This window comes from Mus musculus, chromosome 14, assembly GCF_000001635.26.
Source record: "Mus musculus strain C57BL/6J chromosome 14, GRCm38.p6 C57BL/6J".
Taxonomy (NCBI): Eukaryota; Metazoa; Chordata; class Mammalia; order Rodentia; family Muridae; genus Mus; species Mus musculus.
In genome coordinates this window covers 56090907-56104767 of record NC_000080.6, presented here as the reverse complement: position 1 = coordinate 56104767, position 13861 = coordinate 56090907, and the positions used below count along the sequence as shown (strand labels likewise).

The 13861-nt window shown below is 43.4% G+C and overlaps 1 protein-coding gene across 1 annotated transcript; it reads left to right on the top strand.

Annotated features, from left to right (window-relative positions):
- The first annotated feature begins 2193 nt into the window (after positions 1–2193).
- On the top strand, positions 2194–4883 carry Ctsg (cathepsin G). Its single transcript, NM_007800.2, has 5 exons — positions 2194–2386; positions 3024–3171; positions 3659–3794; positions 3971–4225; positions 4618–4883. The coding sequence occupies exons 1-5, from the start codon at positions 2332–2334 to the stop codon at positions 4807–4809; spliced, it is 786 nt and encodes a 261-aa protein (NP_031826.1). The 5' UTR covers positions 2194–2331; the 3' UTR covers positions 4810–4883.
- Positions 4884–13861: the final 8978 nt, after the last annotated feature.

Genomic DNA, 13861 nt, shown 5'->3' with positions numbered 1-13861 from the left:
TGGCATAAATAAAAGGTAAAGTTTTATCTTTCCCACATAGAAATGCCTTCCCCTCTAGGATGCTGGAAAAGCTTGTGCTATATAAATATCATTTATCTTTATCAGAACAAAGAGAATATTAGTCTTTACTATGTCAGGGGATGCAATCTCTATCACAAATTAAATATGCAGCCAACAGCCATACCACCCTGAGCGTGCCTAGTCTCGTCTGATCTGAGCAGAGTTGGCCCTGGTGAGTATTTGCTGGAGAATAAATTGTGGTATGTGGTGTGTCAGTATCTGATTTCGTGCAGTCTAAAAGGAAAGCTTACAACCCTCATAGGCTGTTCTCTGAGCTCTCTCCATATGCCGGGTCACAAGTCAGCACACGCACACGCACACGCACACACATTTGGAAAGAATCCTACAAAACATTTCTCAAGAGCAATGGATCTACATGTCAACATGGGGAAAGTGGCAATTTTATAGTATTGTCTAACAGTTCATATACATGGAATCAATGTGTTGAAGTCTTCTTAAATGATTCTTTGTTCATTTGAATCATCTTCACCAAAAACCGCATCACATACATTCTTTTAGATTTTCATGTAGTTATTTTACCATTTCCAGGCAAGTAAATATTAATTTATTACATTTTCCATTTTCTAACACTATTGCTATATTTGTAAAAATAAAATTGATTTTATGTTTTTATCCAGCCCCTTTCTTAGGCTTCTAAGTCAATGATGGTATCTAGTTATAGATTCTTTTAAAGTCTCTCTATGTACTTCCCTATCTGCAAATATTACAGCTTTAACCCTTTCACTTCTATTTTCTGCCTAACTAGTTCAAACTGTTAGCATAACATGAAGACCATGGATGGCAATTTATATCCAGATTTTTAAATTTTTATTTATTTATTTATTTATTTATTTATTTATTTTTGCTCAGAAAGAAAAAGGGTTTGATGTTTCACTGTTAACTATGATTAGTGTGGAATTTTATGAAATCAGATTTGTTTCTAGCTTGCTGTAAAAAAGCTCAGTAAATGATTGTGAATTTTAGCAAATGTTTGGACAGTTTTTCCTTTTGTTCTTGCATCACGTGAACAGTGTTTCTCTGTAATCAGTTAGTTACTATAGCAACCCATTTCCAAATGCAAAGGCAACCACGTGCTCCTAGAATAAACTCAATCTTCTCATGAGGTAAGTTTTTGTTAATTGATGTGTTTTTACTTGTATCAAATTTGATGTGTATTCAAAAGTAATAGTGCCCTATAATACTCCCTTCGCATAAGGTATGGGTGTTGCCTGGACATTTAATTTGTGATAAAGGCTGCATCCTCTGACAAAGTAAGGTTTTGTCTTCTTTTCATGGTGATAAATGATATTTATAAAACACATGCTTCTAATGTCTTACATGGGCACATACTTTCTGGGTAGAAAAAAAATTAAACTATGTCTTCTTATTGACACCACATCAAGGAATCCTTTCTAGAGAGAAAGTGGAGCCAAGCACAAATAAGGACTTGAAAAATGTAACACGCCAATATCTTCCTCATAGATCAAGAATTAATATTTTCACTGGATTTGGTGTTAAAGTTATGCTAATCTCATAAGAGATATGGGAACCCTGCCTGCAGGAGTCATATAGCAGCCTCTGACTATTTTGATTATCAAAAGTTCATAATTCATGGGTTCAGTGCCTTCCCTGTAGCTTCCTGCCTAGACTCACTATTCCTTCAGTTAGGGCCTGAGGATAAGTCCTGTGCAGGCAGCTCTCAGTCTTTTACATTCTCGGGTCATTTTAAGAAGCCATGTTTCTGGTTGCTTTCAGTGGGAAAGTTGACACGAATTCCTTGATCACTAGTATAAAATGCCCTGTGCACACCTGTATCTACATAACTGGGTGTGTATCTTTCATCCCTCTTTCCTGTATACACAGGCTATTTTATCCTTTTTCCTTTATTTTTCCCTATTTATATATCTCCCAGAAGGAGAGGAAGAAAAGGAAGTAGTCACCTGTTTCTCTGAATTACTGCGTGTACGGTGAACTCGGTACACAGTATTCAAAGACCTCACTCTTCGCTGGATTCCTATTTTGCTGTCAGCAAGGACACGGCAACTGTGTGGGACACCACATGGGCGTGGGCAACCCTCCCTTCTCCCCGATCACTGGCAGTTGGTGTGCAAACCTCCTAGGAAGCTTTGGGTGATGAAACCTTTCACACGAGCAGGAAAATAGATCTGTGACCTCTCAGAACCACCCTTCCTTCCTCTCTCTCCAGGGGAGGATAAAAGTCTGGCAGAGAAAAGCCCCGGCAGCAACTGACTAAGCAACGGTTCTGGAAAGATGCAGCCTCTCCTGCTCCTGTTGACCTTTATTCTACTCCAAGGAGATGAGGCAGGTGAGTGGCCAACCACACCTCAGAGATCAGGTCCTGTCCTATACACTTGAATAGACAAGTTGTAGCAATCCTAACTCTGCATTGTTGAGTAAATTTCTTGAACTCACATCTCCTCAGTTTCCTTACCTATAAAATGCAAATGGCATTAATACTGTGGCCTAAGGTTGCTATGACAATTACATTGGTTAATAAACAAGAGAGTCTTGTTATTGGCCCTGACATATAGAAAGTACGATATAAATGTTTCCTACATAAATTTATTCAGTCACCCATATCTAGTGCCATGATTTGAGAAGGTAGACTCTGGGCCATGGGGTGCTCTCTGAGGAAGGAAGTACCAGGGAACCGAGAAAGCGCAGACTTTGGGAAAGCGTCTCAATAGCCAGAATCAGCCTCATGTGGAACAAACATCCTTCTCCATTTGGAGGAGCACACAAAGGTCTGGGAAGGAGACGAGTCTCCCTTCAAACTAGGAGTAACTCCTGTGAAGTCTTAGCATCTTCTCCATGTGCCTGGAGGCCTGCAAAGCTCCTCTGTATCACCTCCCTCCCCCACTTGCAGCCTTTCTAAAGCTGCCCACCTGGCACTGCCGGCAAGCTCCCAGGTACACGGGTAAGTGCCAGATCTTTCTTTGCAGGGAAGATCATTGGAGGCCGAGAAGCCAGGCCCCATTCCTACCCCTACATGGCATTTCTTCTGATCCAGAGTCCAGAAGGGCTGAGTGCTTGTGGAGGGTTTCTGGTGCGAGAAGACTTCGTCCTAACAGCAGCTCATTGCTTGGGAAGGTGAGGAACTCAGACGCTTCTCAGGAAGTCAGTGTCCCCAGACTCCCTCCACAGAGCCTGAACGTATGCTATTACAATTAAGTATAATGATAATGAAATTCTGGAGACAAGATGAGACCAGGAGGAGGGCAGTAAGAAGCAAGTGTCTGTACACAGAAAAGGAGGCTATGATCCAAAAGCCAACCAACCAAACAGAAGAAAGTGGAAAGCACAGGCTGGGCGCTAGCTAACTAAGAACTCAAACTGTTTCTGTTTAATCTGCTTTCCCCAGTTCAGGGTTTGTGGGAAACAGCAAGAAGGGGTCAGGCCCAAGGCCCTCCTATCCCCCTCCCCCCCACACACACCCCACCCCCATCCCGCTCTCTCCAGCTTGTTTTTCTGCTCTTGAGCCATTCATGCACCCTGCGGAACTGTTGGATGTATGATCCATGTATGATGTATGATGTATGATCCTGGTTATAGTATCTACCCAACCTTTCTTTCGCAGCTCCATAAATGTTACTCTAGGGGCCCACAACATCCAAATGCGAGAAAGGACCCAGCAACTCATCACAGTGCTCAGAGCCATCCGCCATCCTGATTACAATCCGCAGAACATCCGGAATGACATCATGCTTCTGCAGGTGCTCCCCTTTCCCTTCTGACCTCTGCTTCTCCAGGCTTGCTGGCGACCTCTTGGTCTGTGGCATTTGAGGAGGAAGTCGGGGCAGGGTTCCAGGGTGGTGAGGGAGACGCGAAATCCCTAAGTGCTGATGGGAAAGAGCAGTGAGCTGAAATGCCTACATCCATATCCTGACAGCTGAGGCGCAGAGCCCGGAGGAGTGGATCGGTGAAGCCTGTGGCTCTGCCTCAGGCCAGCAAAAAACTGCAGCCAGGGGATTTGTGCACAGTGGCTGGCTGGGGCCGGGTAAGCCAGAGCAGGGGAACAAATGTACTCCAGGAGGTGCAGCTAAGAGTGCAGATGGACCAAATGTGCGCCAATCGCTTCCAGTTCTACAACAGCCAGACTCAGATCTGTGTGGGAAACCCGAGAGAAAGGAAGTCTGCCTTCAGGGTAAGAATGTGAACACCCACTAGTGTTTCTTGGGACAAAGTATAACAGAGGACAGCAGGGCAGGTCTCCATCCCTTCAATCCTGGGTACTAGACCAGAGTAGAAAGGGTTTTTCCTCTTCGAGAGTGACAGGAAGACACACAATTTATCTTACTGGGGAAGGTGGAGGTACCTGGATGGAGTGAGCTGGAGGCAATAACTTTAGCAGGATCTGAAGCCTAGCAGCGGAAAAGCCCAGGAACTTGATTCCTGCAATCCTATAAAAAAGCTCATCACCCACACACAGGCAACTGAAGGAAGCCCCCAGCCCATACCTTTCTCTGAGAGCCTGTATCATGGGACAGCAAGGGGCAGAAGGCCTAGCTTTGTGTCCTTTTCCTCCTCTGCCCACAGGGTGATTCTGGTGGCCCCCTGGTATGTAGCAATGTGGCCCAGGGCATCGTCTCCTATGGAAGCAACAATGGTAACCCTCCAGCTGTATTCACCAAAATCCAGAGCTTCATGCCCTGGATCAAAAGAACAATGAGACGCTTTGCACCAAGATATCAGAGACCTGCTAACTCCCTGTCTCAGGCACAGACCTAGGGACTTCCATAGCCCTTATTAATGCCTTCTGGGGAGTGTACATTTTCATTTATTAAATATTATATAGTGCTGTCTTAATGTGTTTGAACTCCTATGTCAAAATACCACATAGTGGTATTTTAGTGGTATACTAAACAACAGACATTTATTTTGCCACGTTTCAGAGGCTGAGAAGTTCAAAGTCAGGCCCCAGCATCCGGTGTCTGACGAAGGGCTGCTCACTAGGTCACAACTATCCTTTCCTGCATTCTCACACAGTAGAAAGCACAAGGGGAAATCCATGGGGCCTCTCTGATAGGATGGCTACTCATGAGGGTTCAGAAGCTGCCGCTTCTCATGTAATCCCCTTCCAACAGGGATTAGGTTTCCATGTATCGATACTGAAGGAGCATAAACATTCCTTCTCTGGTGAGTACCCAATGATGTGTGCCTAGATACAGTCACCTACCCTTCTCAGCCTGGGGATCAAGGTGAGAGTCTTCCCTTCCCTAAGCCGTGCATGCCCTTGTCCCCTCATCTCACTCCCTGAACCAGCTTCTCTCCCCAGGGCAAGGCTCTCTGTCTCTGTCTCTGTCTCTGTCTCTGTCTCTCTCTCTCTCTCTCTCTCTCTCTCTCTCTCAAACCCTCCCACTCAGCGCTGAGCTATGCAGACAGATAATCTTGATCAAAGGACAGAGTTGAGATTCCATTAAAATCCCCTTTTAAGACAAATCTCAAACCCATGAAAATAATGAACTTCTGGGACTGGAGAGATGGCTTAGCAGTTAAGAGCACTGGCTGCTCTTCCTGGGGTCCTTCCTCCCAGCAACCACAAGGTGGCTCATGACCATCTATAATATGATCTGATGCCCTCTTCTGGCCTGCAGGTGTGCATGCAGATAGAGCAGTCATATATAAAATAAATACATGAATAAATTTTTTTTTCGAGACAGGGTTTCTCTGTATAGCCCTGGCTGTCCTGAAACTCACTTTGTAGACCAGGCTGGCCTCGAACTCAGAGATCCGCCTGCCTCTGCCTCCCAAGTGCTGGGATTAAAGGCGTGCGCCACCATGCCCAGCATGAATAAATCTTAATGTAAAAAAAAAAAAACAATGAATTTTTAATAAGTGGTAGTAGGATAAGTGGATCAGTACTTTGATTAGAGAAAACTAGTGAATTAGTGAATCAATTCCTTACAGCACACTCAAAACTAAGCCTTAAACACATACAAATGCTAAAGCTTAAACTACACAAGTACTAGAAGAAAGGGAAAAATGAACATCAGAATATTTAAACAAATACCAATGTTTATAGGAACAGAAGTCACAAAAGTAAGATTAGAAGCAAGGCAGTGTCCATCAGAGACGGCAGTTCCTGTCTAAAACCTCACATCATACCAAGACACTGGGTTACAGACCAGGGTTTCCATTTCTGGTGGTGAAGATTGGCCTCACACTTTTTAATGCTCTGAAGTTATATAAAACTGCAGGCAAAATGTTGACTCAGAGAGTGGTGTGTTTGCACCGAAGACTAGTCTGTGGTTGTCTACATCAAATAAAAGATCACCAAACTCACGTAGACCGAATCAGACTTTAAACATCTTAAAGGAACTGCATGGAATCAGCTGGAAAGGTTTTTCTGGTACATCGAAATGCTAATTACACCTGAGAGTGTGATGTTTAAAATCTGAACTTCTTCAGTTTCGATAGTCTTAAGTGAAATGATTAATAACCAGATGTTTTACCAAATCCACCCGGGCGCATACACAATGCTTTGGTGAACTCCTCTGGGCATTTATCCAAGTTAATTGCTTTACATGTAACTCCTGTCAGAAGGCCAATTGTTTAATACTCAGTGTAGGCCATTGTCAACAAAACTGTAGCCAATAGCTTATCTGCGACATCACCCAATCATTCTCTGGTAACTGCATGCTCACGGGAATTATTGATTACTCACAGTTTCTTAAGGACGACAGTCTCACTATTAGATGGTTGTACTGGTAAATGGAGACAATTCTTGCCAGTAAAGTCAGAGAGCAGAGAGCAGCAAAAAAGTCCCCCTCACCCCATTTGTCCTGTGACATTTACTTGTAGCCCCAGAACACTGCCCAGTCCCAGACCCAGTAATAAAGAAACTCAAGGGAAGCCCCACCTCTTTGCATGTCTTACCATTCCTGTCAGCACTTCCAAGACAGCTTCCAGACCAGACTTCTGTTTAAGAAAGTTTCCACCACTCCCTACAGTCCTGATGCCTGTTTCCTATGAGATCCTGCAGGCCCTAACTACATCATCACTCTCCTTGGTCTTTCCATGTTCTTTACCACCCGACTACACACACACACACACACACATGCACACTCAGAACTTAAAGTCTCAATTGGGGTCCTAACCTACTAACATAGGTAAGTCGAGGCTGTGAAGAAATCTACTTCTGAAGGAAAACATGATTGAAAGTCCAGATGTCCAATGCTGTGTTCTTGTGACCAAATCTATGTGCTCAATGTAGCAAGCAGATCTGAAGGGCCTGGGGGACTGGGAGGCCATTCTCTACACCAGCACCTGTTCCCACTGAGTCTCTCACACCTCCCTGGTGAGAGTTTCAAAGCCTTCATTAACCATCTGTTGTAACATGGTGACAGCCAGGGTATTCTTCTGATGCTAGTCTATCTTATATCTCAGCAAAGAGGATTCTAAGCAGGATTTTTTTTTAGACTTTTGTTATTAGATATTTTCTTTATTTACATTTCAAATATTATCTAAGCAGGGGACTGAGTATGTATCCAAGTTCAAAATGTACATACTACCCAGTCATTCACCAGTCTCAACATTACAGCAGCTGATCCATCTGCTAATAGCTGTCAGCCTATTAATAATATAGAGTAATAATAATAATAATAATAATAATAATAATAATAATGGCAGTCTTTGTGTAAAAGGGGCCTAAGAATGCTGTGTCCTTTCTCCATCAAGACATAAATGGTTGTGAGAAGCAGCCAGTTTCCATGGCAGTGTTGGCTCTGGTGATGCAAATGCTCACAGCCTGCTATTGGGGTGATCCAGTCCACACTCACAGAGCCTTGAGCTCTGTCCTTAGAGCTCCTTGTGACAAAACTTAGGTGAAAAGCCAATACAAGGAAAACGTGAAAATAGAAGAAGGCTTTACTGGGGAGGGAAGGGGAGTTGATAGAGAAGAAGAGGGAGGGAGGAGAAAAAATAATACTAAGTAATATCACTTGAGCTGACAATGCTCACCCCAAAAGCCATATACTCTCTAACAAAAACACCGGTACCAGGCCTGGGAAGCCTCCTTTTGAGTGGTTAGTCAGGGGAGTCCAAGTAACTTCTAAAACAAATGTAGGTTATTTCTGTTGCCCTTAGTTGCCTCCCAGACCTTTAAGTCCCTGTTGCTGAAGTCACCATACACGTTGGACACAGGACTCAAATAATCTAAGCTGGTTCTAACCTGAGTGCTTCCTCCCTAAGGACTAGCTATGGTAGTAATGACAGGTGCTCTGCAATCTGTCAATGGAGGAGAACAACCAACAGTCCTAACCGTGACACCTATAAACCACAACAGCCATGACCATCATAACAAGGCATCCCTAAAGGAACACTAGTAGCACTTATATCCTGGCAGTAACCAAAAGCTGTCCAATTAGATTTAAAGCCTGCTCAATTGGAGGAAAGGTGTGCTTGGTACTGGAAATCTAACCAATTCCTGGAACTAGTGGGATCATGGGTTTTAGAGAACCTACTGCTACCACGTTACTAAACCGGCATGATTCCTTACCGAATTCTAAATACTTATCTTTATTAACACGAATAAAGGTAGCTCTCCTCCCTCATCAAAGAAGCTTTTTTACCACAAGTGTTCAGAATGCAGAGAACAAAGGACTTGGGACATCTGGCTCCAGTGGATACACCTACAACCCAGTGCCAGAACCTAAGGCTCAGGGGACGTCTCAGAAGAAGAGGCAGAAAGACTGTAAGAGCCAGAGAACCAGGAAATGGGTTGAGTTACTGAGCCTTCTAGAAATGGCAACTTGGCTCCACTCATGATACCTCAATAACATAGCTGCCTAAACAAGGGTTGAACAATTAATAGTTACCAATAGACTTGCTAACATGGGAGGAGGAATCCCAGGGGCTCCAACCCTAAAGGAAGAACTACAGGGAACTAAAGAATGCTGAAAGCAGAAGAAATAGTCTTCCAAAGGGCTGAGCCTCTGTTTGGTTGTCCAATCGCAAGTGATTAGCCCTGAAATCACTTACACATAAGCAGTACTAAACAAACTCAGTGAGTTATTTTATTCATTTATTTATTTATTTATGCATTTATATAAGTGTAATAATAATACTTTTTTAAAAATAGGTTCTGGGGATACAGAGATGGTTCTGTGGTTAAGAGTGCTTACTGTCCCTCCAAAGGACCTGAGTTTGGTTCCCAGCACCCACCTCAGGCAATTCACAACTGCTTGCAACTGCAGCTTCAGGGATCCTATTCTGTATCCCATCCCCCAACACATGTGACGCACATACACATAAATAAAAATAAATATTAAAAAGGCAAGGAAGAAAAAGGCTATGATTATAAGAGGAAGCAAGGGAGTATTAAGAGGGGGTGAGAGAGGAAAGGGAAAGGGGGAAATAATGTAATTATAACTTAATTTATAAAAATTAAGGTCACTACAAAGGTAAGAATATTCGAGTCTAGTATAAATATCACAACTGTCACTGTAGCATCTATATTCTACTGGCACAACTTGACATGGCCATAGAAAATAGCTACTAGAAAAATGTCTGGAGTTCATGGAACCTTGCTGATGTTCATGGTCCAGGGATCACATTATGAAGGGCCCCAGAGGACAAGAGGAAGAAAAATATTAAATCTGCACTCCTCTACAGGTAATTATACATGCTCATGGGTCTTAAATGTGAAATATTTCACCCATGGGTAAAATTATTTCCTGAAAGAAAACTGTGGTCATTAGAAAAGGTATAACCTCCATAGATTCCTGTGTTTGAATGCTTGGCCCATAGGGAGTGGCACTACTAAGTAGTGTGGCCTTGTTGGAGTAGATGTGGCCTTGTTGGAGGAAGTGTGTCACTGTAGAAGTGGGCTTTGAGGTCTCATATATAAGTTCAAGCTATACCCAGTGTGGAAAATAATCTCCTTCTAGCTTCCTTTTGATTAAGATGTAGAATTCTCCATTCCTCCAGCCCCATATCTGCCTGCACATTGCCATGCTTCCCACCATGATGATAATGGATTGAACTTCTGAACTGTAAGCCAGCCCCAACTAAATGTTTGCCTTTCCAACCAATAACAGGCCCAATGTGAGACCCATCCTATGGGTAGGCACTAATCCCTGACACTATTAATGATACTCTGTTGTGCTTACAGACAAGAATCTAGCATGACTGTCCTCTTTGAGGACCCACCAAGCAGCTGATTCAGACAGATACAGACACCCAGAGCCAAACAGTGGATAGAGCTTGGGGACTTTTATGGAAGAATAGGAGGAAGGATTGCGGGTCCTGAAGGGGATAGGAACTCTATAAGAAGACCAACAGAGTCAACTAACCTGAACCCTTGTGGGGTCCACCAACACAAGCTGGACCTAGACCTCCAGACTCATATGCAGCAGATGTGCAACTTGGTTTCCATGTGGGTCCTGCACAACTGGAGCAGGCCCTATTCCAAAAGCTGTTGTCTGTACATGGAATATGTTCTTCTAGCTGGGCTGCCTTGTCTGGCTTCAGTGAGAGAGGATACCCCTAGCCTCACAGAGACTTGAAGTGCCAGGGTGAGTGGATACCCAGGGGATTCCCCACCCACTCAGAGGAGAAAGGGAGGGGGAATGTGGGAAGGATGGTGGGAGGGGTGACTGAGAGGAGGCAGTGAATGGGATGTAAAGTGAGTAAATAAAAAAATTAAATTAAATAATGTTTGCCTTTATAAGAGTTGCCTTGGTCATGTTGTCCCTTCACAGCAATGAGACCCTAACTAAGGCAAAAACCATCACAAAAAAAAAAAAAAAAAAGAAAAAAAAAAAGAAAAAGAAAAAAGATAAGGCCTGGCAGTGGTGGCACACGCCTTTAATCCTAGCACTTGGGAGACAGAGGCAGGTGGATTTCTGAGTTCAAGGCCAGCCTGGACTACAGAGTGAGTTCCAGGATAGCCCAGCCTACACAGAGAAACCCTGTCTTGGAAAAAAATAAGGATACAGGGTTATACACAGATGAAAGTCCCAAACAATAGAGTGACCATCCTAGGCCTCAACAAGAACTCTGCAGAACCAGGACCGCCTTGGCCAAACTCCTCTACTAGAAAAATTTCCTTCTCACACTCATTGTTCTTCCAAATCTGTTTGTGTGGTCACCTAGGCCCCTCTGATATGGTCTGAGAGGATATTGCACATGAGACCAGATGGTCTCACATCCTGCCTCTGAGATGCTTATCACCCACACATCTTCAGTTAGTGACAGAATTTGAATGGCCTGTTATCTTCAGGAATCTATTGTTATGACTCTCCACATTTGAACTACTCAGTTTTGGAACATAAAAAAGGAGAAATTTATATTAGGGATTTACATTAGGGGTGCATTCACTCGTACTGTGGAACATTATGGGAGGGAATAAAGCCCAGGAGACACAGCAGGGATGACCTCAAAAGTTGAAGGAAATATCTCTGTCAAAAGTAAAAGTTCAGTAAACGTCTTGACTGGCTAGGCCATTCATCCAAATGAAGAATGACTGAAGCTCAGATTTAGGTGGCATGTCTCCCAGCATGGCTAAAACAGTCTTCAGCACTCCATTCCATCACAATTACTTCAACATATCTCCAAAGGTATAAGAGCCTTTGGGACCCAGACTTCCTTCTCCAGGAATGAGTCTAGCCTGATAAGTATAGTCTTCACCCCTCACCACAGGAGCTTTGCTTTGTAAACAGAGACCACTACAGGAAACCACAACCAATCAATAGGCAGAGTTGAGGAGGCCAGCTCAAGTGGATACATCTATGAAGCATTCCTGTACCTACTGTTCAGGGAACATTGTAGAAGAGGAGTCAGAAAGCTTGCAAGAGCCAGAAAATAAGGGAGTTTGATGTGAGATTGTGTCTCCTAGTAACAGTAGAAGCTATACATGAAGTCTCACCAACATGACCGCCCAAATGCATAGTGAACAAGGCTGACACCAATGGACATGCCAGATTGGACAAGGAAAAACCCAGAAGGCCTACACCCTACACAAAGGACTATAGGCAACTGAGGAAAGCTGAGAGCAGGAGAGGTGGCTTTCCCCAGGAGAGAACACACCAGTTGGTTGTCCAGTGCCAAATGGTCCATCTTGAAAACATACCTGCAAGCAACATTATATGGATTCATCATGCTATATTTTAAAATATATGTGTGTATACAAATACATATCTAAATATAATAACAATTAGGTTTTTTTAAGGCCAGAAATTTGAAGGAGAGCAGGGCAGGGTATATAAGAGGTTTTGGAGGGAGAAAAGACAGGGATAAATGTTGTAATTAAACTATAATCTCAAAAAATTAAAGGTCGAAAACAAAGTGCCTAGGGATACATTATGACCATTTTAGCAATAAGAGACTTAAGTGTTTCTCTTGTAGAATACTGTTCTAAGCAGCATCAATAGAATCAGTCACTATTTAAGAAGTAGTTACATTTGAGCAGAAAAATGAAAATAACTCAATCTGGTCTATATTCCAGACATAATCACACTTATTGCAGTGTTGCTTACAGGGAAACAGCCATGAAACTCCTACTTACAGAGAACTCTAAGCCCAGGACCCACAGGAGAGTCAGAGAGCCAGAGATAATGGCTTTTCTCTTTAGTTCTGTATGTCTTGGAAGCCGGGGGTATCTTTTGAAGAGAAAGTACAGTCCACTCTCTGATCATAGGAACCAAATGAATGCAGATTCTGGACTCTAAATCTCGCCTGCTCTGGTTGCAAAGTGAACTCAAGTCAACACTTGCTTGCACAGCTGCAGGGCCTCTCTTCTTGCCCCAGGGCTAGACTAGGTGATGATGACCATGGCAGGGATGCTGTCCCAGGCCCTTGGCTCCCTTCCTGCTCGTCTTTTACAGAGAACACGGTGTTCTGTACAGTCTGGAGAGTGGTGTGCACAGTTGTTCTTCCAGGTTTGGATGACTAAGTTTATTAAGTACATAGCAAGCAAAAGTAAAAGAATAAGTAAGAAGTCTTGGAGAGATGGCACACATGGCACTCATCATCACATCAAGCACATACAGCATCTGGCTGAGACCTGTGCAGAGCCTGAATGAGAGAACAAGCAAAAGTGACCTCATCGAATGAGTGCTTGTAACATCTATCTGAGAGGATAATGTGCTCTTTGCTGTGGCTTCTCATTCTCTTCCTAGTGTCCTTCACTGTACTAGTCATTGAAAATTGACTATGTTCCTGTCTTAGTTAGAGTTTCTGTTGCTGTGATAAACACCACAACCAAAAGCAACTTGGGAAACAGATTATTTCCTCTTACAACAATTAGGTCACAGTGCATCACTGAAGGAAGTCAGAGCAGGAACTCGAAGCAGGAACCTAGAGGCAGAAGTTGATGCAGAGGCCATGGAGGAGTGCTGCTTATTGGCTTGCTCCTTAAGCTTTCTCAACCTGCTTTCTTATAGAACCCAGGACCACCAGCCCTGGGACAATGGGCTGGGCCTTCTCACATCAATCAATAAAAGAAAATGCCCTACAAGCTAGCCTACTGACTGATTTTATGGGACATTTTCTTAATTGAGATTCCCTCTTTCCAAATGACTCTAACTTTTGTCAAGTTGTCATAAGATCTGTCAGTATGACATCTGTTACTGTCACAGATACAACCATCTGGGTCTATTTTTGTTGTGTATGTGTGTCAAAGATGACCACTCTGAATTGGACAACCAGTAAGGGGGCTCATCTCCAGGAGGATCTAGTTCTCCTCTCCCCAGTCAATGATTGCTTGTAGTTCCTGTCTGGGGATCAGACCCCGCAGAATTTCCCCCCTTCCATGCTAGCATGTCCACTGATATGTTAGCTC